At 42.8% G+C, this 23,664-nt stretch overlaps 1 protein-coding gene across 1 annotated transcript; it reads left to right on the forward strand.

Annotated features, from left to right (window-relative positions):
• Positions 1–799: 799 nt before the first annotated feature.
• Positions 800–9,059, forward strand: LOC122749668 (casein kinase 2 subunit alpha' interacting protein). The gene is made up of 2 exons (XM_043996135.1): positions 800–984; positions 4,164–9,059. The coding sequence occupies exons 1-2, from the start codon at positions 954–956 to the stop codon at positions 9,041–9,043; spliced, it is 4,911 nt and encodes a 1,636-aa protein (XP_043852070.1). The 5' UTR covers positions 800–953; the 3' UTR covers positions 9,044–9,059.
• Positions 9,060–23,664: the final 14,605 nt, after the last annotated feature.

Here is a 23,664-nt window from a genome sequence, read left to right on the forward strand (position 1 = left end):
TTAATAATAGTGATTATTATTAATAATAAAGATCCATGTTTCATTTTACAAGAGTTATTTGCCAGGTTGAATTCCCTAATATCTATTGGTGTTTGGGACATAAACTACTTATCATAAGAAAGGGGAGATCTTTTAAGATTCCTTCTTCTATGAAATAGCTCTGGGTGGACAATGGACACATTGGTGCTGCTTTGTGATGTCAGAGAGGCCTCAGGTCTCCATTAGTAAGTTAGGTCATAAGACTGAGTCTTATTCTCCAGGTGTTGGAAGAAGTGCCTCCAATCTTTGACAGCCCAGGACCATATGGTCTTCTCAGGAGGGTCTATTTTTTTCTGATAAAAACTTATTTTCCACATTGATTTGTATCTACTAGGGACTTAATCTATCACAGTCCCACCAATAAGGGAAGCTCCCAGCTCCAGAAGGTACTTGGAATTAGGCCATTCCAGTGTCCTACCCTTTCTGAAAGATACTACTAGTAGTGAGTATGTTCGTGGCCCTAGAGAGCAGTGATTCATTTTGTATATTTTTCCCAACTGGGTTGAATCTCTAGTCCTAAGGTAACCATGTAGCTAACAGTGGGGGTGAGCGGACAGAGTATTCCAAACATGGGGGACAGCTCAGGAGAAGGGATGGAAGCAGGAGATGCAGTAGGATGTTGAGGGAATGCAGAGAGGTCAGTATAGATAGATGTTAAAGACACAGAAGAGAGTAAAAGGTTAGAAGGTTGGGAAGATTGTGAAGAGCTTTAAAGGCCAAATGGAGGCCTTTATATTTTATCCTGGAGGTAACAGGGAGAGCAACTTAGTCACCTGTGGTCTGTGGATTTTGGTTGAAAGCATAACAAATCAGAATTTCTAGATGCTTATTTGCTAATATCTTTGTTGTTGTTGTTTTTTGTTTTCATTTGTTTTGTTGTCCCCCCCACCCCAAGGAAATCCTTCTGTAGCAGAATGGGGAGAAAACAAAGGATATTTCCTAAAGGTGAGAGTTTTCATTCTCATTCAAATCACCTCTCCTCCTCTCCTCTTCCCCCTTCCCCCATCTTTCCTTTTGACCCCATCTTTGATCCCTGTCTGTCCATAATTTACTTTGGGCAAGTTCCCTAGACTCTTAGGACCCAGTTTATGCTAATCAACAAAAATGGGAAAAATAATACTTTCATTCCTGAACTCAAGAGGGTTGTTAAGCAAGGAAAAAAACAAAACAAGGGTTTTGGTTTTTGTAATGGAGCTGTGATTTTATAAGATAGGTGGAATGGAGTAGGGAATAGGCATCTTTAGAAACCTCAACCCTGTGATTGTTTTTTTAACATTCTTTAAAAAATTTATTGAGTTTCAAATTCTCTCTCCCCTTCCACCCCTTCCCCACCCAACGAGAAGGCAAGCAATATGATATGTGAAATCATGTAAAACATATTTCCATATTAGTCATATCACAAAAATAGCAAGAAAAAGAAAGAATGAGGAAATTACACTTCTATACTCAGAGTTTATTCTTTTTCTCTCTCTCGAGATGGATAGCATTTTGTCATCATGAGTCTTTTGGAATTGTCTTGGATCACTGTACTGATCAAAGTAGCCAAGTCTTTCAAGTTGATCATCATTACAACATTGCTCTTACTGTGCACAATCATCTCCTGGTTTTTCTCACTTCGTTTTGCCTCAGTTCATCTAAGAACTGTGATTTCATAAGAGAGATTAGGAAGGGTTCTTAGAAATCACCTAGTCTGGAAATCCTCTTACTCTACAGATGACGAAAATGAAGGCCAGAGAAGCCAAATGACTTGTCCCACTGCTCTGTGAAACCTCCCTGTGATGGTTAAGAGTCCAATCCATCCACTTAGCTGGGAAAGTGATTTTCCCAAAGTGAAGGTTTAACCATGTTATCCTTTCCTTAGATAAACTTTTGTTGTTGTTCTTTATTGTGTTTGATTCTTTATGACCCTTTTGGGGTTTTCTTGGCAAAGATACTGGAGTGGTTTGCCATTTCCTTCTCCAGTTCATTTGACAAATGAGGAAAATGAGTTTCCTTGCCCAGGGTCACACAGCTAGTAAGTGACTGAGGCCATATTTGAACTCAGGTCTTTCTCATTCTAGGACTGGCACTCTTATTCAGAGTACCATGTATCTGCCCATATTAATAATTACCATTTATATTATCTCATTTGATCTTCACAACAACCCTGAGAGGTAGAGACTATTGTTATCCCCATTTTGCAGATGAAGAAATTAAGAGAAACAGTGTTTAAGTCACTTGCTCAGGGTCAGACATCTAGTGTCTGAGGCTGGATTTGAACTCAGGTCTTCCTGACTCCAGATACAGTGTTATATCCACCGAATCACTTAGCTTGTAGTCTATTCTGCACTTAGGAGACAGTCTTATTTCTCATGTCTGTACCTTTGCACTTCTGTTGCTCATGCCTGGAATATACACCCTCCCCACTCCAGCCTCTTGGAGCCAGTTCCTGGCTCCAAACACCTTACCTGTCAAACACCTTCTATATGGCATCTTTACTGACTTCCCTTCCATTACCACCTTATATTAATTTTATATTTTATGTCTTTTTATGTCTTTATGTATTTTATGTATATATTCACATGTATACACATTGTCTCCCCCATTATAATATAACATCCTTGAGGAAAGACCTTTAACTTTGGGTCCCTAAAATTGAGCACAGTACACTGCCCATAGTAACCCCTTAATGAATGCTTTGTGATTGGCTTCCCAAGGTCAAACAAATAGCAGATCTGGGATTCCAACTCAGGTTTTCTGACTCCAAATCTTTCCACGGTACCATGATTTCGTGGTTGTGGGGAGCTCTCTTGGGCAAACAACTCCTACCAATGCAAATTAGCAAACTACTCTGTAATTTAGGGCTTGAGAGAACTTTCTGAGGTCCTGAAGAGTCATAGTGCCAGTAAGTGGCAGGCAAAATTAAAGCTAGGTCTTCCTATGGGCAGTGGGGTGGCTCAGTGGATAGAGCACCGGCCCTGGATTCAGGAGGACCTGAGTTCAAATCCGGCCTCAGACTCTTTACAGACTTATTAGCTGTGTGACCCTGGGCAAGTCGCTTAACCCCAATTGCCTCACCAAAAAAAAAAGAAAAGAAAAGAAAAGAAAAGAAAAGAAAAGAAAAGAAAAGAAAGGAAAAAGACCTGAGTTCAGATCTGGATTCACACACTTATTAGCTGTGTGACCCTGGGCTAGTCACTTAACCTCTGTCTGCCTCAGTTTCCTCATATGTAAAATGAGCTGGAGAAGGAAATGGCAAACCATTCTAGTATATGTGCCAAGAAAATCCCCAGTGGGGTATGAAGAGTTGGATACAACTAAACAACAATGAACTTCCTGACTCTAAAGTTCTCCATCTAGTATGACATTATAGGTCATAATTTTTTAACTTTCATTTTATTTTTCAATTAATAAGCATTTATTTATTCTCCTTCAAACCTTCTTCCTCTTCCTCCAGGCTAAAAGAAAAAAGAAAAGAAAATCCCTTGTAATGAATATGCAGTCAAGCAAAACAAACCCCCATATTGTCTAGGTTTAAAAAACATGTCTCCCTCTCTACCCCATATCCTCACCTCTCTGTCAGGAGGGTGGGTAGCACAGGTCATCATCAGTCCTGTGAAATCATGGTTGGTCATGGCTGTGGTCCCAGTTCTTCTATCTATCAAAGTTGTCTACCTTTACAATGTTGTCCTGATGGTACCAATTATTCTTCTAGTTCTCCTCCTTCCATTCTGCATCATTGCATACAAGTCTCCCCAGGTTTCTCTGAACTGATCCCTCTCACTGTCTCTTACAGTACAATAGCTTTCCATCACTTTCTCAATTTGTTACAAACAGTAAGTCAGTCTTTTTCTCTAGATGGGATCTCTTATCACATCTGTTACATGGTTTGAATGATATCCCCCTTGCCTAATCAGGGCTTCCTGTGTGGAATTAATGAAATGATGCATATGAAAGTGTTTGGAAAGCTTTAAGATGCTGTCCCAACTGCTAGGTATGGACAAGGTTTGGATCCAGTCCCTGGGGCCCCCGTTATTAATCCTTCATGGTTGCATTTCCTATATACTCTGTGTGACATGTACTTATGACCTATACTAACTTTGAGATGCTTGTGGAGATAACTCATATCTCTTATTTATCTACAGAACTGGCCCAAGCTCCTCACACAGGCCTCTGTTACCAGGCCAAAGTGGTGTGGCTACCATGTCCACCACATCGGGTTTCACCACTTTGGGAGCAAGATCCCTATCTGAAGGCTAGGCAGATGTCATTCAGACATCAGGAAAGAACCATCCAACCAATGCCCTGCCCCCGCCCCAGGACTGAACCAATGCCTTCACCACATTTCAGACATCCAGTTATAACGGTCCAGCCACCCCGCCCTCCTCCTAGAACAGTTGCGATGTCACTGCCCCATCTTCATCACCAGAGTATGGCAAATAAGGCACCCTCAATTTCCAAGCACCACGTGGTCGCCTCAGTTTTGCCCATAAATGGGCCTGCCAAGTCATCCACCAAATCCGCTGTGACTTTGACGTTCAGTAAACAATGCCCTCCGCTTCGCCCCATCCATCAACCCGTGATTCCATTGGATCCTAACTGCCTCTCAGAAGCTTCTGGCCTCAACCACTTTCCAAAGGCTCCACGAGGTGGTGGCCAACTGGCTGAGGATCTGAGCCATCTCAAACAGCAGGCCCCATTTCCATCATTTGCTGAGGCTCCGCCATGTGAGTTCCACAGAACCATGTTCATAGCTGTACCCCAAACAGGCCCTAACCACTCGGTCAGGGTCACAACAGTCCCTGTGAACCCTGGTCAGCAGACTTTGCCAAAGCCCAGGCGTCGGATCAGGGCCACAAATGCTCTTTTGGGATTTCTAAAACTAGAGCCGATGCTGCATTCAGCTGGCTCTATTTCTGCTGGTCCAAACCACTGGTCTGCCAGAGATACAACTTTGAAAACATCAAGTCTAGACAATTGGGCCCAGTCCAAAAGACCTTCATCATCGCATCCCAAACTTCTTTGCCCTTGGAAAACAGTATCACTGCTTTATTGCAATGACCACCTCCCCAGATCGCTGGGGGTGCCTTTAGCACACACGAATCAGAAAACCAGGGCTACAACTGCATCCGGTCCTGGTCAGCTACAGCAGGCTGGGGATGCAACAGGCCCTATGGCCCATGGATTTCTTCAAATGGAAAAAAAGTCCTGGGAAACAATGCCGGTGAGAACAAGCCAGGATCAAGGGGCAAGACAACCTCCGATCGGCTTACACATCCCAGGCAAAACTCTGCTTGTGCCTGACCACCAGGTGATACCTCCTCCCTGTCCAGAGGACCCTTCACATCCTATTGCCCAGGGCTCACGTCAAGTGGAACAAGAACACAGGAAAACAATGACACTGAGAACAGATGCCCAGGCCACCAATCCCACAGGTCAGGGTCACTGGGCCATTCCTCCTTTCCTGGGCATGGATGGCCAGAAAACAATTCTTTTTGTCCCTCACTACCAGGCCACACCTCCTCCCAGTCCTAACCATCAGGCTGAGGACATGCCAGGCTCTGTTGCTTATACCTCAAAAACCATGACACCAAGAACACAGCCCCAGGCCACAACTATAACAGGCACTGGTCAGGATCTTGGTACAGTACCTTCAATAGTGTCTTATAAGCAAGACATCAATCAACCTGGCACCATACCCCAAGCCACCACTTTACTCAACTCTGACTACCAGATTGGGAAAGTTACAAACCCTAATGCTCAGCTGACATATCAACCAAATCTAGAACTATGGGGAACAGTGACAGAAGGAATAGACCACCAGAACACGAATCCCTCTGTATGGGGCTATGGGGCGAGCTGTCCTGCCCAGAGCACAGATAACAAGGCAACAGTTCCACCTAGAGTTGACCGTTTGACCATACCACCACTCCAACCTGAATTTCAGACTGAAGCTATACCTGACCCAAATGTCCAGCGTTCGCTTCAACCAGAACCAAAACACCATGAAACAAGGCAACAAGGAGTAGACCACCAGTTTACTATTCTAACGGGCCAAAATCAAGGGACAACTGCAAATCCCCTAGGTGTAGAAGATCAGAAAACAACTCCACCAGATCCCAACCATCAGGACATAGAGGCCAAGGCTCCTCCCAGACCTGAGCTACATCCGACTGTGGCTACACCAGGTCCTGTTGCACGAGAACACAGGGAACCAATGCCACCAAAAATAGAAAGCCAGGTCCCAGCTCTAACAGACCAGGATCTCACTTTAGTATCTTCACTGGGCGTAGACACCCAAGACTCAACTCTACACATCTCCAAATACCAAGCCACGCTTGTAGCCAGCTCTACTCATCAGCCTGAGGATGTCCTGGGGTCGCCCAAGGCCCAAGTCTCCCTTCACCAAGAAATCAAACAGTGTGAAATAATGCCAGAGGGAACAGACCAGCTGACCCCAGATGCCACTGATGGTGGCCAAGGGGCAACACTTTCTCTGAGCACTGATGACAAGGAAACAACTTTCCCTGGCCCTGACCACTGCACCGTGTCGCTACCTAGCCTTGACCACCAGACTGAGGATATTCCAGACCCTAATGACCAGGATTCGTGGAAACTAAGACTAGAACACAGTGAAACAGTACAGCCAGCAATAGAGCAGCAATCCAAGGATCCCACGGGTAAGGACCATGGGACAACACTTCCTCCCTTGAGCAGAGATAACCAAGAAACAACTACCTGTGGGCCTGATCACCAGGACATGTCTCATCTTGGGCCAGACCATCAAACTGAGGATGTACAAGACCCTAGTGACCAGGATCTAGTTCAACCTGAAGAACAAATGATCCAACCTGGAACAGATCAACAGATCGCAAATCCCACTGGCCAAGATCACAAAAAAATAACTCTGACTCTGGGCACAGAGAACCCAGAAACAATTCTCTCAGGTACTGACCATGAAGCTATATCCTCTGTTAACCCTAAATTTCAGACTGGAGATATAGCAGATCCTGGCATCGGGGTCTCATATAAAATAGAACCGGAAAACAAGGAAGGAATGCTATCAGGAAGGGAATGTGAGATCACCACTCTCCTAGGCTACAGTTTGGAGGCAACAGCACTACCACTGGGCTCTGACCCCCAGGGTAAAGCTTCGCTCGGCCAAGGAAAAGGAAACTGTGGCTCAGTTCTACCCAGCCCTGTCCCAAATGTGATTACATCAGGACCCATCACTGATACCTTAATGACATCAGAACAAGGTCTCCGAGAAACAAAGCCACTGGGAACAGATCAACAGGCCACCCATATGATTGGCTATGATCACCAGGTAACACCACCTCTACCTGGAACTGACCACCAGGCCACACATCCTCCCAGCCCTGATCTGCCTGGAGCTCATGTCTCAATTCAGAAAGAACAGGATGAGTGGGAGACATCGCTGAAGGAAGTCGACCACCAGGATGTAATCCTTTCAGAAATGGATATCATGCTCAGTCCTGCAATGCGCTTAGACCTCCAAGACAAACTTCTGCCTAGTCCTGACTACAGGGCTACTGCTCCAAGTAGCCTTGGTGATCGGGCCAAGGACACAATAGATCCCATTGCTCCAACCTGGGTTCAAATGGAACAAAAGCCCAGGGAAACAATGTCACTGACAATAGACCGGCAGGCCACAATTGTAATGGGCCAGGATCAGGAGGCAGCTATACCCCGCAAGAACCTGAAATCCCAATACACAGCTCAATGTGGTCCTGAACACCAGGCCACACCTCCACGTAGCTCTGACTACTGGGATGAGAATATGGTCGCTCTCAATTCCCCAGACTCACTTCAACCCCTGGCTCATGAATGGGAGACCATTTCACAGGAAACAGAGGAGCAGGCCACGATTCTAATGGACCTGGGATTCAGGACATCACCTCCATTGCTGATACACCTCCAGGATCCAACTCTGCCTGGCTCTGACTACCAGACCATCCCTCCATCCAGCTCATCAGGAGCTTTCTCAGGTCCTGACCCTCAGAACATAGCTCCATCAGATCCCGAGTACTCGGCAAAATGGTTAATGAGTCCAGACCAAAAGGTCACATACCCACCCAGTCTTGACCCCCAGGTTTCTCTTCTACCCAGCTCAGCAAACCTGACTGAGACTAGATTAGACTCTACACAAGCTCAGGGCACAACACCAACACAACCATATAATCAAGAAACAGCTCTACTAAGCTTCACTAAATACAGGTCTGTGCTCCCCTCAGGTCCTGGCCTACAGACCAAATGTCTAAGAGATTGTGGTCCCCAGGCCGAAGTTGGACAAAACTTTGACCCCCAAGATCACGTACAATCAAGACTCCGAAACCAGACCCAGTCAGTGCTAAACAGAAAATCTTACTGTTTAAATTACATCAAGCCATACACTGTGGAGGGAGGGATCATCCCTGATGTAATAGTTCAGGACATTATCAGTTCCATCCCTCAGGAGAAAATAAAAAATGATGTCTATAAACAAATTCTCCTCCGAAAGATGAGGAAATTCTCCCCTCACAGTTCTAGTGGATACAATTCATCTTATTATCCTGTCTGTTTACTTTGTGCCTCCTGGATCCCCAGCGGCTGTCCCCATGAGGGGATGAAGTACCCACATGAAGCACAACTACTGGCCATACCCACTCCTATGCCTGATTTGGAGGATCTGGGTGTGAGATTTGTTCTTCAAGTGCCCCAGATGGCAACAAGCTCCTACCTTGACTTTCCTTATTCCCAATATAGTTTGCAAAGGCACCCCTATGGCCCACAAGCCTTTTCAGCATCTTCCTACTCTGACCTTGGCCTCTCTGGGTCTTCTAGGCCTAAGTGGTTACACTTCATACTTGGCAAATCTCACCAGCCCGGGGGCAGAAACCAACACCCAGGATTCTTAGGAGAAATGTCCTTGAAGAGGGACAGCCCCAGAGAAGAGGAGGCCGGGGATGGGAGGACATTTTTCAAATCTCTGCTGGAGAGATTTCAATGGAGGCTGAGAGATTAAATTACTATATATTCTACTTGGAATTAATTGGCTCCCTCTGTATGGTTGAGATATGTCTGATTTTGTATCTTACACACATTATTTTATGTGGTGAGATAGGGAGACACTGATCCAGTCTTTTCTTTTTTCAGTTTGGGAGGAAGATCTGGTTTTGGGGACTCTCTCTCTCTCTCTTTTTTTTTTTTTGGTGAGGCAATTGGGGTTAAGTGACTTGCCCAGGGTCACATAGCTAGTAAGTGTCAAGTGTCTGAGGCTGGATTTGAACTCAGGTCCTCTTGAATCCAGGGCCGGTACTCTATCCACTGTGCCACCTAGCTGCCCCTGGGGACTCTCTTAGAGAAGTTCTCCCCTCCCTTTCAGGCTATGTCTGAGAACCCAAGGGTGTCCTTTACCTGGGATCCATGAATTTGGTTTTCAGGGTTGGGGAGGGACTTGGACAACTGTATTCCCAAATTGGATTCCTTTGTTGTCCTACAAAATTTATTTTACACATTTAAAGACATTCTGAGAAGGGGTCCATAGGCTTCAGCAGAATACCAAAGGGGTTCCAGATGAAAAAAAGACTAAAAAAATCCTGTTTTGTCCTCCAGTGAGTCAGACTGTGCTTAGAATGAATCTCCCCATGACTTCATTATATGCCTCCCCTGTACTCTCTTTTATAGGAATGAATGTCTTCTAATAATAATATAATATATAGAAAATGAATGTCTTCTAATAATAATAATTAGCATTTATATAGCGGTTAAAGATTTGCAAAGCACTTTATAGATATTCTCGTTGAATTCTCAAAACAACCCTACAAATTAGGTGCTATTGTTATCCTTCTTTTACAAATGAGGAAACTGAGGCCAACTTAGCTGGTTGCCACCTTCTTTCTACAAATAACAGTCTTAGAGAGTTTCCCAGAACTCTGAGAATTTAAGTGACTTACTTGGGGTCACTCAGCTATTAAGTGTATGAGGCAGGATCCTACCCATTATGCTACCTAACTGCCTCCCAGTGCAGCTCATATTATCCATAAAACTCTTTACCCTGGCCCCCTTCCTTGCCTATCCCCCTATCTTCCAAGGAAGTTCTATAATTCCTTATATGCCAATACTTCAAACAATCTATAATTTCATTTCCTCAACCAATACGAGCAATTGCCTTACCTTCTTTTCTTTGGCGGGGGGTGGGGGGGTGGGGGGGAGGGGGCTGGGGGAATGGGGCAATGAAGGTTAAGTGACTTGCCCAGGGTAACACAGTTAGTGTCAAATGTCTGAGGCTGGATTTGAACTCAGGTCCTCCTGAATCCAGGGCCGGTGCTTTATCCACTGCGCCACCTAGCTGCCCCCAATTGCCTTACCTTCTAATGAGTCCATCCAGGAGGATGAGTTCATCAACCAGAGATGAGCTAGTCCTCGAGTGACAACGCTGTTCTGAGTCAACACTTGAAGTCTTTTCAGCTTGACAAAGAGTTTTTCAGACCTGACACAAGTTTCAAAAACCCTCAGTCATCTCTACCCTATGATGTGACACCAGAGTAGGACTTTGGGGGAAGACAGTAAATACGATGGAATTTTGTGGCCCCTTAAAGGCATCATTCTAGATGATGTTAGTTTCCTAAAGGTGACATCAATTACTGTGGCAAGAACAACCTTTAGTCCATGCAGGTGAGGACATTTTTTCCCCTAAAAGCAATTAAACCATTCTTGAGACTTACCTCTTTTAAGTAGAGCCATTGACATAGTTGTCTAAGTATGAAAAGTTGGTGTGTGACAAATGCTCCTCAGGCTTGCCACAACCTTCTGTTCAGGTATGCCACCATGACAAAGATGAAGGTGAGGGGAATGGTGCCTAACTGAATAATGTAATATTCTTGCTAAGTATTATTTCTATGCATCTAGAGAGGAAACATGGCATAGGTGGTCTCAAAGTCAGGAAGACCTGAGTTCACAACTTGCCTCTGAGACAAACTGGAGGCTGTGTGACTCTGGGCAAGTCACTCAAACTCTCTGGTCTTTGAACAACTCTTAAAACATGTACAGAAAAGGTACTAAACTTTGATAGAGGGAACAGAGGGACTTACCCAGGAGTTCTTTATATTGATGGAATTACATGTCTAGTTTCTATCCTTATTCTATTGTTCAGAAAACCTTTTGTTCATTGTTAGAGTCCAAGAGTGTCTTGTTTCAATACAATCCTGAGCCTGATCCACGAGAACATCTTGAGTCAAGCCTGACAATAACTTTCCTCTCAGTCTTGATTCCACTTTATGGACAGAATGTTGGGGGGGGGATTTGCGACCTGGATCAGGGAGCTAGCTCACCCAAAGCATTGGAGGTTCATCACGAATCTTGGAAAAGAAAAAGGGACTTATTATGAGAGAGAAATATATGGCCAGGGGACAGATCACTATGGAGAGCTGTCCCACTGGAGTAAGAGAATACCTGGTCTTTGGAAGGGCAAGATAACTGAGAGGATCTTTGAATAATCAATAGGATATATAGCATCCATCCATATCCTGCATATCATCTTTTTTTTTTCTTTTTCTTTATTTTTTTGCAGGGCAATGAGGGTTAAGTGACTTGCCCAAGGTCACACAGCTAGTAAGTGTCAAGTGTCAGGTCAGATTTGAACTCAGGTCCTCCTGAATCCAGGGCCGGTGCTTTATCCACTGCACCACCTAGCCACCCCCTGCTGCATATCATCTTGAAGACCTTGGTATTGCTTGTCAGTGTACCAGGGTTATGCTCTGCCACACCTTATTCCTGGGCTGGGAGACAGAGCTTTTTTTCCCTTGGAAAAGTTTTAAGATTCCTTAGGGGTTGGGATCTTTAGGTTTCTTGGGGTCCCACTGCATTCCCACAACAAAAACACCCTTTTATTTTTTGTTCAATTACTTTTTTGCTTTGATTTTTCATTTTCCATTTAAAATAGACTAGTCTTTTTTAAGAGAATCTATTTTAATTATTTCTCTATCACTTGTTCCAAGGTTTTTTTGGACACTTCTGTCTTATTGATTCTTTGAGAACTCTGATTTCCTCTTTTTTTAAAATGTTGACTTTAAATCTTTGATCATACTTTTAAACTATTTTAAAGGTTCTTTCAGTTCTTCCATTGTTATTTATGTAGCCCAAAGAGGGTTTATTATACTACTTTCTTTGCTTGGGGACTTCCTTGACTCTAAAATATTCTTTTTGTTTGTTGCTTTTTCTCATATTTTTGTTCAAATTTTCCTTTGTTAAATATATTTCCCAGATTATCTGTGATGACTTTGTGAAAATTATTTCCCCCCATATTTGATGTTTTTCTATTATTTATTTAATCTAATTTTTTCATTGTTTGCTAACAGATGATGATATGGGGCCCAGGCTTAGCTATGACCCCTTTCATTCACCCATCTTTCCAGAAGTCCCTTCTTTTCTCCTTTTAGTTATTGTTTTATTTAGCTTAATTTGGTACCAGTTTCTATTTGGGGTATTGAATAGAGGCTGTCTCTCACTCATAAGTCTGCAAGTGGATCCATACTTTCTGTCTTAGATAGCATTGTCATCTGCCATGTTGAATTCTTCCCCCATCTTTAGTCAATACCTGCTCCATTTTATCTGTGCATCATTTGTTAAATGGTGGGGATTGTTTGGTTGAATCACTGCTGAGGAGAAGTCGATTACTAAACCAAAGTCAATAGAGCAGTAGGTGCTTCTTGCCTCATAAAGTTCAGTGTAGAATTCAGAGTATGGGTGGACCCAGTATGTGCAATAATTGGCTGATGCTGGACATCAGTCCTCTATAAAAGTACCTTCCAGGCTCCTGTTCGAGGAGATTTGGTACCTCTGAGCCATGTGCTTTATGCCAAATCACCCCATGAAAAGTCCAAGGATTTCTTTCGTGGTTTCCCTCCCCCCACCCTTCCCTTCCCTTGCTCCTAAATAAACTATCACCTTATTCTAACTACGTTTTGTGTGCAAGAGGGTGTAATTCTTTAAAGAGGAATTCCTAAGAACCCCAATCCCTAACACAACCCCTACCCCATTTCCCACCATTACAGTATTTTTCTCTAGGGACAAATAGATATTTTCTTAGGGCCAAAATGGGAGAAAGAAAGGTCCTTGTTCAACAGTTAGAAAGAATGCCAATTACTGCCCTCAGATTCAGATTTATTGAAACTGCTTCCTCAGGCTCCATTTAATGTTTACCCAAACCAAAGATGTGGGTGTGGATTCTGCTTTCTAACAGAAAGGAAAGTTGACTGTAAAAAAAAAATTATTAACTATAACTAATCTGAAAAATTATAGAACTAGACTCATATTAAAAATTATAAGTATATGGAAAATTATAACTATAGGAAAATTATAATTGGGCCGTAAGTCCTGCCGCGGTCGCCATTCAAATGTAAGAATATTTTTAAACTAATTTAAACCTAATTTGGGGGGACTAAATTGACTGCAAGGTCTAATCTGTGGGCTTTTGATTGGCAGCTCAATTGTTCATCCCTAAAAGAAAGTTTAAGGAAGTAGGGATGACAGTATGAGCAAAGGATTTGTAAGTAAAAGGTTAGGAGTTTTGGGGAAAGAGGTTTAAGCAGAATATTCTGAGGGATTCCCCTTTGAGGGCATTCTGAACAATTGAGCTAAATTTGACTTTGGAACTTGGAACTTGAAGGGGAAAACAAAATGGATTCATTTTGCTCTAGAGAAAGCCCCTTTGGCTTTAAGCCAGATCAGCCCCTTCCACACCAGCAGTGGGCTCTAGTTCTCTTTGTTTGTCTTATGGGTGTCTTAGGTGCATTTATGTGTCTATCAGTTGCTGTGATTGTGTGTCTGGACAGAAAGTTGTTGCTTACCAGGTTAATTGTTGTAAGACCACTAGAAGGGTGAGTCTGATGGATTCTTTTTAATTTCCAAAATGGTTACAGGGGGCTATAGCTTCTCACTGAGAAATTCTTAGCCTATGGGCTCTTAGTTCATTGTACAGAATGGAAGAAATAACCTGTAGCTATCTCACAGTTGTTAGTTTATGTGTCTTACAGGGGACTTGAATCAAGATGGAGGACATAGCATATTCTATAGCCCCCCTCTTTCCTCATGGTGGTTTCTGCTGTGGTGGTTGGTTGGGGGTGGGGGGCAGGGAGGAGAGCCATATGATAGCATTTAGTGCCTAAGGATTTAGAATGGTTGAAATCTGTCATATACTGCCACTTTTAAAATCTTTTGTAGTGGAATAGTTTAAAATCAGGAATTACTTGTAATGTGTAAAAGTTTCAAAGAAAAATATTTTTTTTTTTAAAAAGTCTCTAACCATTGAACCACATTGCCCTAAAACCAGCTTTTGCCTTTGATTTAATTAGTTAACTTTGGCAAATTGGGCCACATCCTATCTGCATTAAGACTAGCAATTAGTTAACTCTGGTAAAGCAAGCCACGCCCTGTCTGCATTAAGGAGTCCAACAAGAGATTGCTTTTATTTTTTTAGGAAACTTTATTAACCTTCTATGGGTTAGTTTTAGGCAGTGATAAACTAATGGTTTTTTAGAGGGTCAAAGTTGAGAGGGGACTTAATATATGGAGCTGACCTGCAGAGATGGGTGGGGCAACCCTGACTGCAGGTAAACAAAGGACAAATAGTATTTTATGATGTCAAGGAAAACTCAGATCCCTTACCTGGGATAGAGGCACCTAAAGGCTCATTTTGGCTACTGGTATCTGAGTTGATAGGAATGAGTGTCCTTGTTTTCTAAACTCAGTGAATTTTTCTTTAAACTACCTTTTTCTTACTAGGGACTTAGTCCCTTATAGCCTTCTCCTCTTGGGGAAATTTGTAAGCACCAAGATCTACCAGCTAGAATTGAACTGGCTGAGACTGCTGATCATCAGAGTATGTGATATATATCCTATTTCCTGTTCTTGAAATTCTTAGTGGTGAGAAGTTTTGTGGCATCTATGGAGGTTGGAGGTGGGGATTATTTCTAGAGACAAATGTGATAGAGATATTTTCGAGTGCAAAGGTGGGAGAAATGAAAGAGCTTTGAGGGTCTGTGCTCAATAGTGAGAACAGTCTTTAAGTCAGCCCAGGGTAGGCCTCAGGTTGGATTTCCTTGGAGCGGCCTCTCTTCTGGCTTCCTTGGAAAATTGGATCAGAGGAACAGGTGAATCAGACCCTATAATGGGAGAAATCTGGGAAATAAGGGGATTGCGTATTGGGAGGAGCTAGAGAGAATTAGTTGACCTAATAATCCCTCCCAAACCACTTTGTATATGGTCACTTCCTATTTATGTTGTACATACTTTATATTTGTATTTGTTGTTTCAACCATTAGAATGCAAGCTCTTTGCAAGTAGAAACTAGTTCTTTCTTTGAACTTGCATCTCGAATGCCTAGCATAGCCCCTGAAACATAATAGGCAATCAATAAATATGTGTTGTTCTTGTTCAGATGTTTCAGTTGTGTCTGACTTTTTGTGATCACATTTTGGGTTTTCTTAGGAGAGATACTAGAATGGTTTGCCATTTCCTTCTCTAGCTCATTTACAGATAAGGAAACAGAGGCAAAACAGGTTTAAGTGACTTGCCCAAAGTCAAACAGCTAGTAAGTGCCTGAGGCTGGATTTGAACTTAGTTGTTCCTGACTCTACTGTGCCACCTAGCTGCCCACTAATAATAAATAATAATAAATATGTGGCTTCAATTTAATTCAATAAGTGTCCAAGATAAAAAAAAATACAACAGCTTTTCGTAGCTTTATCTAAGGGGGAGGGAGAGAGTAAATGGAATGAAGTAGATGATGACAGACTAGACCATAATATGAAATAAACCTTTGGGAACTAAAACTAAAAATGAGAGTGTTTACATTTCCATATGCATTGAGATTGTGGAAAATTCATCACTTATTCAGTGTTTATTTTTAAAAATTAATTTTTTTTCAAAAAAGTAGGATAATTTTTGTCCTATGTAGTTTTCATTTATGATTTCTTAAAATATAGCTATGAAAACAACAGGCTTTAAAAGCCCATTGTGTTTCAAATAAAGCTACTTGACTACCTTTTAAACCAAATCACTCTGGCTTTCATTGAATGGATAATAATAGTCCCAGTCCAAGCTTCTATTGCTCGTTGTTTAGGTTTTGATGGTTTAGAATGGGTGTAAATAGCAATTGTCATCCCTTCTGGCCAGAAACTCTGAGGTTTTTCCTCTACATTGATCTCCAGATTGATATTTTTGTAATGGGAAATTAGGTCATCTTTGGTCTCAACTCTTATCTAGCCCTTGGTCATTGAATGGGTGATGCTTCAGACAAACTGAGGTCTGCAAAAGACCTTAGGAAGGCTTAGGTCTCCCACTGCTTGCTGGGCCATAGCCAGTCATCTTGACTTTAGCTAGCCACTTGTCTGGATGACTCTGGAGGACCGAGCAGGGCTGACAACTTTGCCTCACTTAAACCCAATTCACACTTAAGTCAAGACATTACCCTTGTGATATCAGGTCCTCTTTGAGAACAAAGGACAAACAACAAATGTTTCTAAGAAAGTAGAAATAATAAAATTCTTTATGTCAAATTTCTACCATTGGGTGCTTTTGCATTTCCCAGAGGCTGCTGTTGAATAATGAGAATTGTAAGTTGCTGGACACATAAGCCAATACTATACTGGTGATTGAATTTGACTAGATTTGAACTCAGGTCCTCCTGAATCCAGGGCTGGTGCTTTATCCACTGTGCCACCTAACTGCCCCCTGTCCTATGATTGTCAAAAGGAATACTGGGTTCTTTTTTGAAAGGGTATCAGGCGGGGGCCCCTACGTGGCACAGTGGATAAAGCACCGGCCCTGGATTCAGGAGGACCTGAGTTTGGATTGGGTCTCAGACACTTGACATTTACTAGCTGTGTGACCCTGGGCAAGTCACTTAACCCCCATTGCCCTGCAAAACAAAAAACAAACAAACAAAAAAGTCAATTGAAAGAGTATCAGGGGACAAATAGTTGGCAGAGGTCATGTAGGTGGAACAAGTAGGCATTGACTTTAGAGTTAGAGAACCTCAACCAGTGGTAAATGTTTAACAACCACCTATCCAGAAAAAAAACCCAAAAAAACTGTATGCATGACACACTGTTCTCCAACACTTTCTTAAGATCAACAAAATTTTTTAAATTTTCTTAAAATCAACAAAGCAATTATTCAAGATCTGATCCATAGTGTTTGCCAGTTTCTGAGATGTAAATAAATGTCCATACTGAAAATTTAAACAATTATCTTTTGAGATCCAGTAGCTGGTCCTAGCATCCCTCTGACTCTAACTGTATTCACTATTCCTACACAATCTTGGGCATATCACTTCATACCTTTGGACCCCAGTTTCTTAATCTTTTCTTTTTTAAGTGAGGCAATTGGGGTTAAGTGACTTGCCCAGGGTCACACAGCTAGTAAGTGTCAAGTGTCTGAGGCTGGATTTGAACTCAGGTCCTCCTGACTCCAGGGCCGGTGCTCTATCCACTGCGCATCTAGCTGCCCTTCAGTTTCTTAATCTTAATAAAGGATAGATAATTTCCAAGAAGTCCCATCTATCTCTAATGCCATAAGTAAGCAGGGAATTCCATTTTTTATGTAGTTAACAAACCCAGGCTGATGGTGTTCTGTTTACCAGGAAAGTCCTCAGGGAAAAGATCTTCTCTTTATATGAAGTGGCCCTAGGTAAACGATTTCTAGCTTGTTCTGTGATGTCAGGAGGAACTTAGGTCTGGGTCAAAATCGTAGGACTCAGTCTTGTTCTAGGTGTGTTTGATAGAGCCCATTGAGTTTTCTCCACTTCCCAGTGGACAATCCTCTTAGAAGAAGCTATGAAACTGATTTACTTTCTCATTTATTTTTTCTTTCCTGGAGATGCATTCATTTCATCTCAAGTGATTACGGAAAGTTTGAATCAAAGCCTTTTGGAACTTATCTTGTTCTAGTGTCTTGATTTTGGGACATTTGAAATACTTTAAGTTCCCAATCATATTGTAACTCCTCCTGGTGAGAGGTATGGTCAGGGTAACCGTCCCTCCCAGGCATGCCCAAGTTCAACTCTCATTTTATTTAAAATTAAAGAACCCCATCTCTAAGCTTCCGTTATAATGAGAGCTGGAGATTTATCTACTCCTATTTGCTGAAAACCTAAGTAAAGTTCTTAGATTGCATTTTCAATAAACTTCTCAATAAGGCAATGCAGTATGTCATCAGGATAGATCCCTCTGAAAGAAAAGGAGAAAAAGAAGGGTTAGAAGAAGTCTAAGAGGTGATCAAGGTAGTATTTGTCAGCTTATTAATACAGTCTGTTTCTAATTTCCTGAGATAGTATCATGAAATTCTAACACGATCTCAGAATAAGTGTTGCTACTAGGAAAGAAAGAATACACACATCTTCACTGTATATGTTCAGTTGTTTTTGAGTCATTTCAGTCATGTCTGACTCTTTGTGACCCATTTGGGATTTTCTTGGCAAAGATAATGGAATGGTTTGCCATTTCCTTCTCCAGTGGCAAACAGAGGTTAAGTGACTTGCCCAGCATCACACAGTAGTAAGTGTCTGAGCCCAGATTTGAACTCTTGAAGATGAATCTTCCAGATTCCAAGCAATGCTCAATCTACTGAACCACCTACCTGCCCCTGCTCTATATGTATGTGTATATGTACATACACATACATACATTATGTGTATTTATGTGTACATATATGCATATATGTGTGTGTTTGGGAACTGAGCCTGAAAACTTGCAGTATCATTTTACAAAATCAATTTCAAAAAATTACAAATGACAAAATTAACAAATTACCAAAAATTTTACAAAATCAAAGAATGTCTTAGGGAACTTGTTTTTCAAGGAGACTAGGAAAAGACACCTCCCATGAAAGAAATATGATGGGAGCTGACAGGGTGATATTAGAAAATCCAAAATGATGCATAATTCAAATAATAATAGCACTCATATAGTAGTAGCTTTTGCATATGTTATCTTGTTTGATCCTCACAACACCTTATAACACATGAGGTAGGTACTATTATTATCCCTATTTTATAGATAAGGGAGACTGAGACTCAGGGAATCAAGTGACTTGTCGGGTTATAGAATTAGTAATTATCTGTGGCAGGATTTGAACTCTGGTTCTCCTGACTCTACATTCACTGCTCTATGTAGATACTTCAGATAGCTTTTAGTTTAAGGCTTCAAATCCTGCTAAAATGTCCCAAGAATGGCAAGTCTATATTTAGTCGGCTGTTTGCATCTTCAGGTGAATATGTTTCTCTGTTCCTTTGTTTAAAGTAGGCTTTAATAAAGGTGATGGCCAAAAAGGTGTAGAATGATGGGAATCAGACTGGAGAAAGGGGGGAAGGCCTGTCAGATACTTTGAATCTCACCTGTGGTAAGGTAAGACTGTTACAACTCCCCTGCTAGAGAAGGATAGCTAAGTGGCATCATACCAGGCCTGGAGTCAAGAAAACTCATCTTTGTGAGTTCAAATCTGGCCTCAGACACTTACTAGCTACATGGCCCTGGGCAAGTCACTTAACCCTATTTGCCTCAGTTTCCTCATCTGTAAAAATGAGCTGGAGAAGGAAATGGCAAACCACTTCAGTATCTTGACCAAGGAAACCCCAAAATGGGGTCATGAAGAGTCAGGTTCAACTAAAATGACTGAACAACAACTGCTAGAGAATTAGAAAAAAGCAGAAAAAATGTTCTCTCAGGCAACACAGGCCTGGTTATTATAAGGACAGCCCTCTAGCTGTCATAGTCATTTCACCATTAGACTTTTGGAAGCCTTTCTTTAGGACTTAGTGGAACCAAAACTCAGTACTTATTTGTTAGCATATTGTTGTTTGTTTTTTTTTCAAGGAAATCCTATACATACCAGATGGGGAGAAGACGCCATGGATTTTTTCCTAATGGTAAGAATCTTGGTTTTCAATAATCTCAGATAGGAACCAACACCTCTGTCCTTTTTTACCATCTCTCCTTGGGGTTCTCATCCCTGTGCACCTAATACTCTGTTCCCCAGAACCAACTCCTGTTCAATACGTGGACTTAGGAAAGTTGGCTCTGAATCCTAGTCTCCTAGGTTTTTTGCTATTTTCTATTTGCTTTTAGCAAGACCTTCAGCCTCTCTGTACCTCCATAATCCTCTTTTGTAAATGGGAATGATAATACTTCTACTCCTTGCTCTCAGAGAAGCAAGTCTTCTTTAAATCAAGAGGGGAAATGCTAATATTACAATTTTGATATGTCATTTCCAAATGTAGATCAAATGAAGCAAATGTGAAAAGCATTTACTAGGATTATGACCCGGCTCCCCAGATCCATAGCTGCCTTTCCCTATATTTGCTGTATGTTATATATTTTCTTGCTATCACTCACATAGTCTCTCCTTTAGCTGCAGATTTGGTCCATTTCCCTCGGAAAGCCTTCTTTAACCAGGCAACACCGGTGCTAGTACCCTGTCCCCCGCACTGGATTTCACCATTGTGGGAACAAGAATACCAATCCAAAGCTGGGCAGATGCCCTGTCTCAAGCATGAGGCCAGAACCACCCAACCGTTAGCCCATCCCTACCACAAGAGCAAATCTGTTCCTTCTCAGTGGCCCAAGCAGCCAAGTGTAGCTGCACAGCTGCCCTACATGAATCACAGGGCTGTTCCCTTACCTTATCTTAATCACCAGGGTGTGACTAAAGCACCCTTACCCCATAAACACCCTACAGTCAACTCAATCTTGACCATACCTAAGCCTGACTTCAGATCCAGGGTAACTGCTATACCTCTGACATCTGCTAAACAACATCTCGTACCTTCTCTGCTTGACTCCAAATACCAATATGAGGGTCCACTGGACTTCAGCTATAGAATGGAGGCTGCTTCAGAGCCTAGCTACTTTCCCAAGATTTTTGCTGACTGTGACCATAGACCCGAGGATCTAACTCAACTCAGTCAGCATCCCCTATCTTCAAAATTCTGTTACCACCATGCCGAGTTTCCATTCATGGACAAAAGAACCATGGAAGTAACTGGAAACAAAGCATTTCCTAAGCACCAAGCCAGGGCCACACACAAACCAGTGAAATCAATTCATTCCCTTGAAACTTTGCCAAGGCCCAGGCTTCAAGACCAAGTTCTAACCACTAAGCACCATCCTAGACATGTGTCTTCATCACCTTGTTCTGACCTTTGGTCCAAGTCCATATCATTTAAGACTTCTGACTTGGACCGTTGGGTCCAGGCCAGAACTTACAAGGGTTTACAACCTGAGCACAGACTAAGGGAGACAGCATCACTGTTACGATGCATTGACAACCGTTCCAAAGATCCATCTGTGCTTTTATCAAATCTGAAAGGGAAAACTAGGGCCACAACTGCATGTCCACCCTGCTCGCAAAACTGGACTATAGCCAGAGCTTTGCCATCACCGGGTACAAATCACCAGACCAGTACAACACCTACACCATCGCAAGACTCCAAGCCCCTGGAAGCTCCATCGTGCCTGGAAGATCCCTGTGCTAAAACCGCCTCTTCACCTTCCACCCAGACTCCACTGGGCCCTGATTACAAGACCAAGGACACACCTAGGCTATCCCTACCCTCTGAACACCAACTTGTGCCAATTGTAATTCCGGTCTGTTTAGATCACTGTAGCAAGGCACCACAGGACTCTCAATTTAAGGCCACAACCTCACTCTTCCTAAGCTACAAGAAGAGCAACTCTTCAGACAGTGATGTACAAGTCACACCTTTACGGCTTGCCCCAGGCTTGGATGTCCAGACAGCATTACCCTCTGCTGTGATAAACAGTCAGGACCACCAGGTTGAAGTTCTACAAGACATGAACCCAGAGGCACCAGCTTCTAAGGGTCTGGACCATCTGGCCATAGCTCCTGTTGACCTGGGCCCTTCAACATCACCACCAAAGCCAGACTACAGGGACACACTACCTCTCAGCTATGAACTCAAGGCTCTAGCTCTACCTAGGAATAAATACACAACCGAACCTGCTGCATCAGACCCCAATGACCCACAGACCATACTACCAACAGACCATGACAACCAAGAAATATCCCAACTAGACCCAGGCTCAGACCAGAGATCGACTCAAGTGAACTCTGACTGCAGAGCCACATATTCACCTAGTCCTGCTGAGCACCAGACTGAAAATACACCAGACTGTCATAAACAGTTCACAATTCAAGATAATCTAGACCAGGGGGAAACAAAACTACCAGAACCAGGCCACCAGATCATAACTCTTACAGACCAGAATCATGAGGATAAACTTTCAATAGATATAGAACTCCAAGACAAAACAGACCAGGTTTATTGGGGAATACCCCCTTTGGACAAAGAACAAAAGGATACAAGTCCACCTGGTCCTGACCCTCAGATTACACTTCCATCCAGTCATGACCACAATGATATAACTGTACCAGGTCTAGATGTCTTGGTCCAGGAAGAACTAGAACAGCAGGAAATAGTGGCACCAGAAACAAGCCACCAGGGGCCAGCTTTCACAGGCCAGGCAGAGTGGGAAACATCTCCACTGAGCATAATAGACCCCAAGAACCTGATGCTCTCTGCTCCTGAACACCAGACAATACCTCCAGCCAGTCCTAATTCAAGGGCCATGATACCCCAGAGCCTTGACCACCAAGCTGAAGACACCCCAAATGCCAATGTCCAGGGCATAGTTCAAACTGAACCAGCTGTGTTCATATTTCAAAATGAAGAAGAGTGTGAAGTATCGCCCCCAGGAATAAACCAGGTCGTGACTATTGAAGACTTATCACACAAAGCAGTGACTCTTCCAGGCAAAGTTTTCCAGGACATAGCTCTACCTGACCCAGAAGACCAAATCCTAATGCCATCACACACTGACCAATGGACTGATGATGCACTGGGCAGAAACACTCAGATCTCACTTCAATTAGAAAAAGATCACTGGCAAATAGTGCAATTTAGGACAGATAATAGGGTCACAACTGTAGAGGTCTGGGATCCTGAAGCAACACCTACACTGAGCCTAGACCTACTAGACACAGCTCTACCTAACCCTGACCACAGGGTCACACAGCCATTCAGTGCAGACTTCCAGGCCACTTTTCCACTGACAAATGACCACCAAGAGCACTTGGTTTCAGATGCTAACGATGAGGTTTCAAAGGTTCAACTGGAACGAGGCCCACAGGGAGCAATACCACCAGAAGAAGACTACCAGGACACAACTCTCTCAAGCCAGGATCGGGGGGAAACATCTTCATTGAGCATAGAGCTCCAGGAAGTAACTCTATTTGGTTTCAATTCTCTGGATGAACTGCAATCAATCCCTGACCATCAATCAGAGGCTGTCCCAGACCCCAATACCCAGGCCACATCTCCATTAGATCTATACCACTCACTAAAAATAGTGGGCCCAGGGCAGGTCACAGCTTCAATTAGTCCCAAGCCCCCATTTGTTCTTCTATCCAGCCCTGAAAATCAGAGTGAGGCTAAATCAGATGTAACTAACCCCAAGGGCACAGCTTCAAGTCTAGAGGAGGAAGAAACAAGTCCACCAGTTCCAATATATAGGGCCCAAGCCCCACCAGGTCCTAAACACCCAAATGAGGCTGCAGTAGGCTGGGACC

This window comes from Dromiciops gliroides, chromosome 3, assembly GCF_019393635.1.
Source record: "Dromiciops gliroides isolate mDroGli1 chromosome 3, mDroGli1.pri, whole genome shotgun sequence".
In the NCBI taxonomy this organism is placed as follows: domain Eukaryota; kingdom Metazoa; phylum Chordata; class Mammalia; order Microbiotheria; family Microbiotheriidae; genus Dromiciops; species Dromiciops gliroides.

Coding starts and splice junctions, on each gene's coding strand:
- LOC122749668 (XM_043996135.1), top strand. CDS start 954: ATGGGGAGAAAACAAAGGATATTTCCTAAAG. Junction 985..4,163: donor ACAAAGGATATTTCCTAAAG/GTGAGAGTTTTC, acceptor ATTTATCTACAG/AACTGGCCCAAGCTCCTCAC.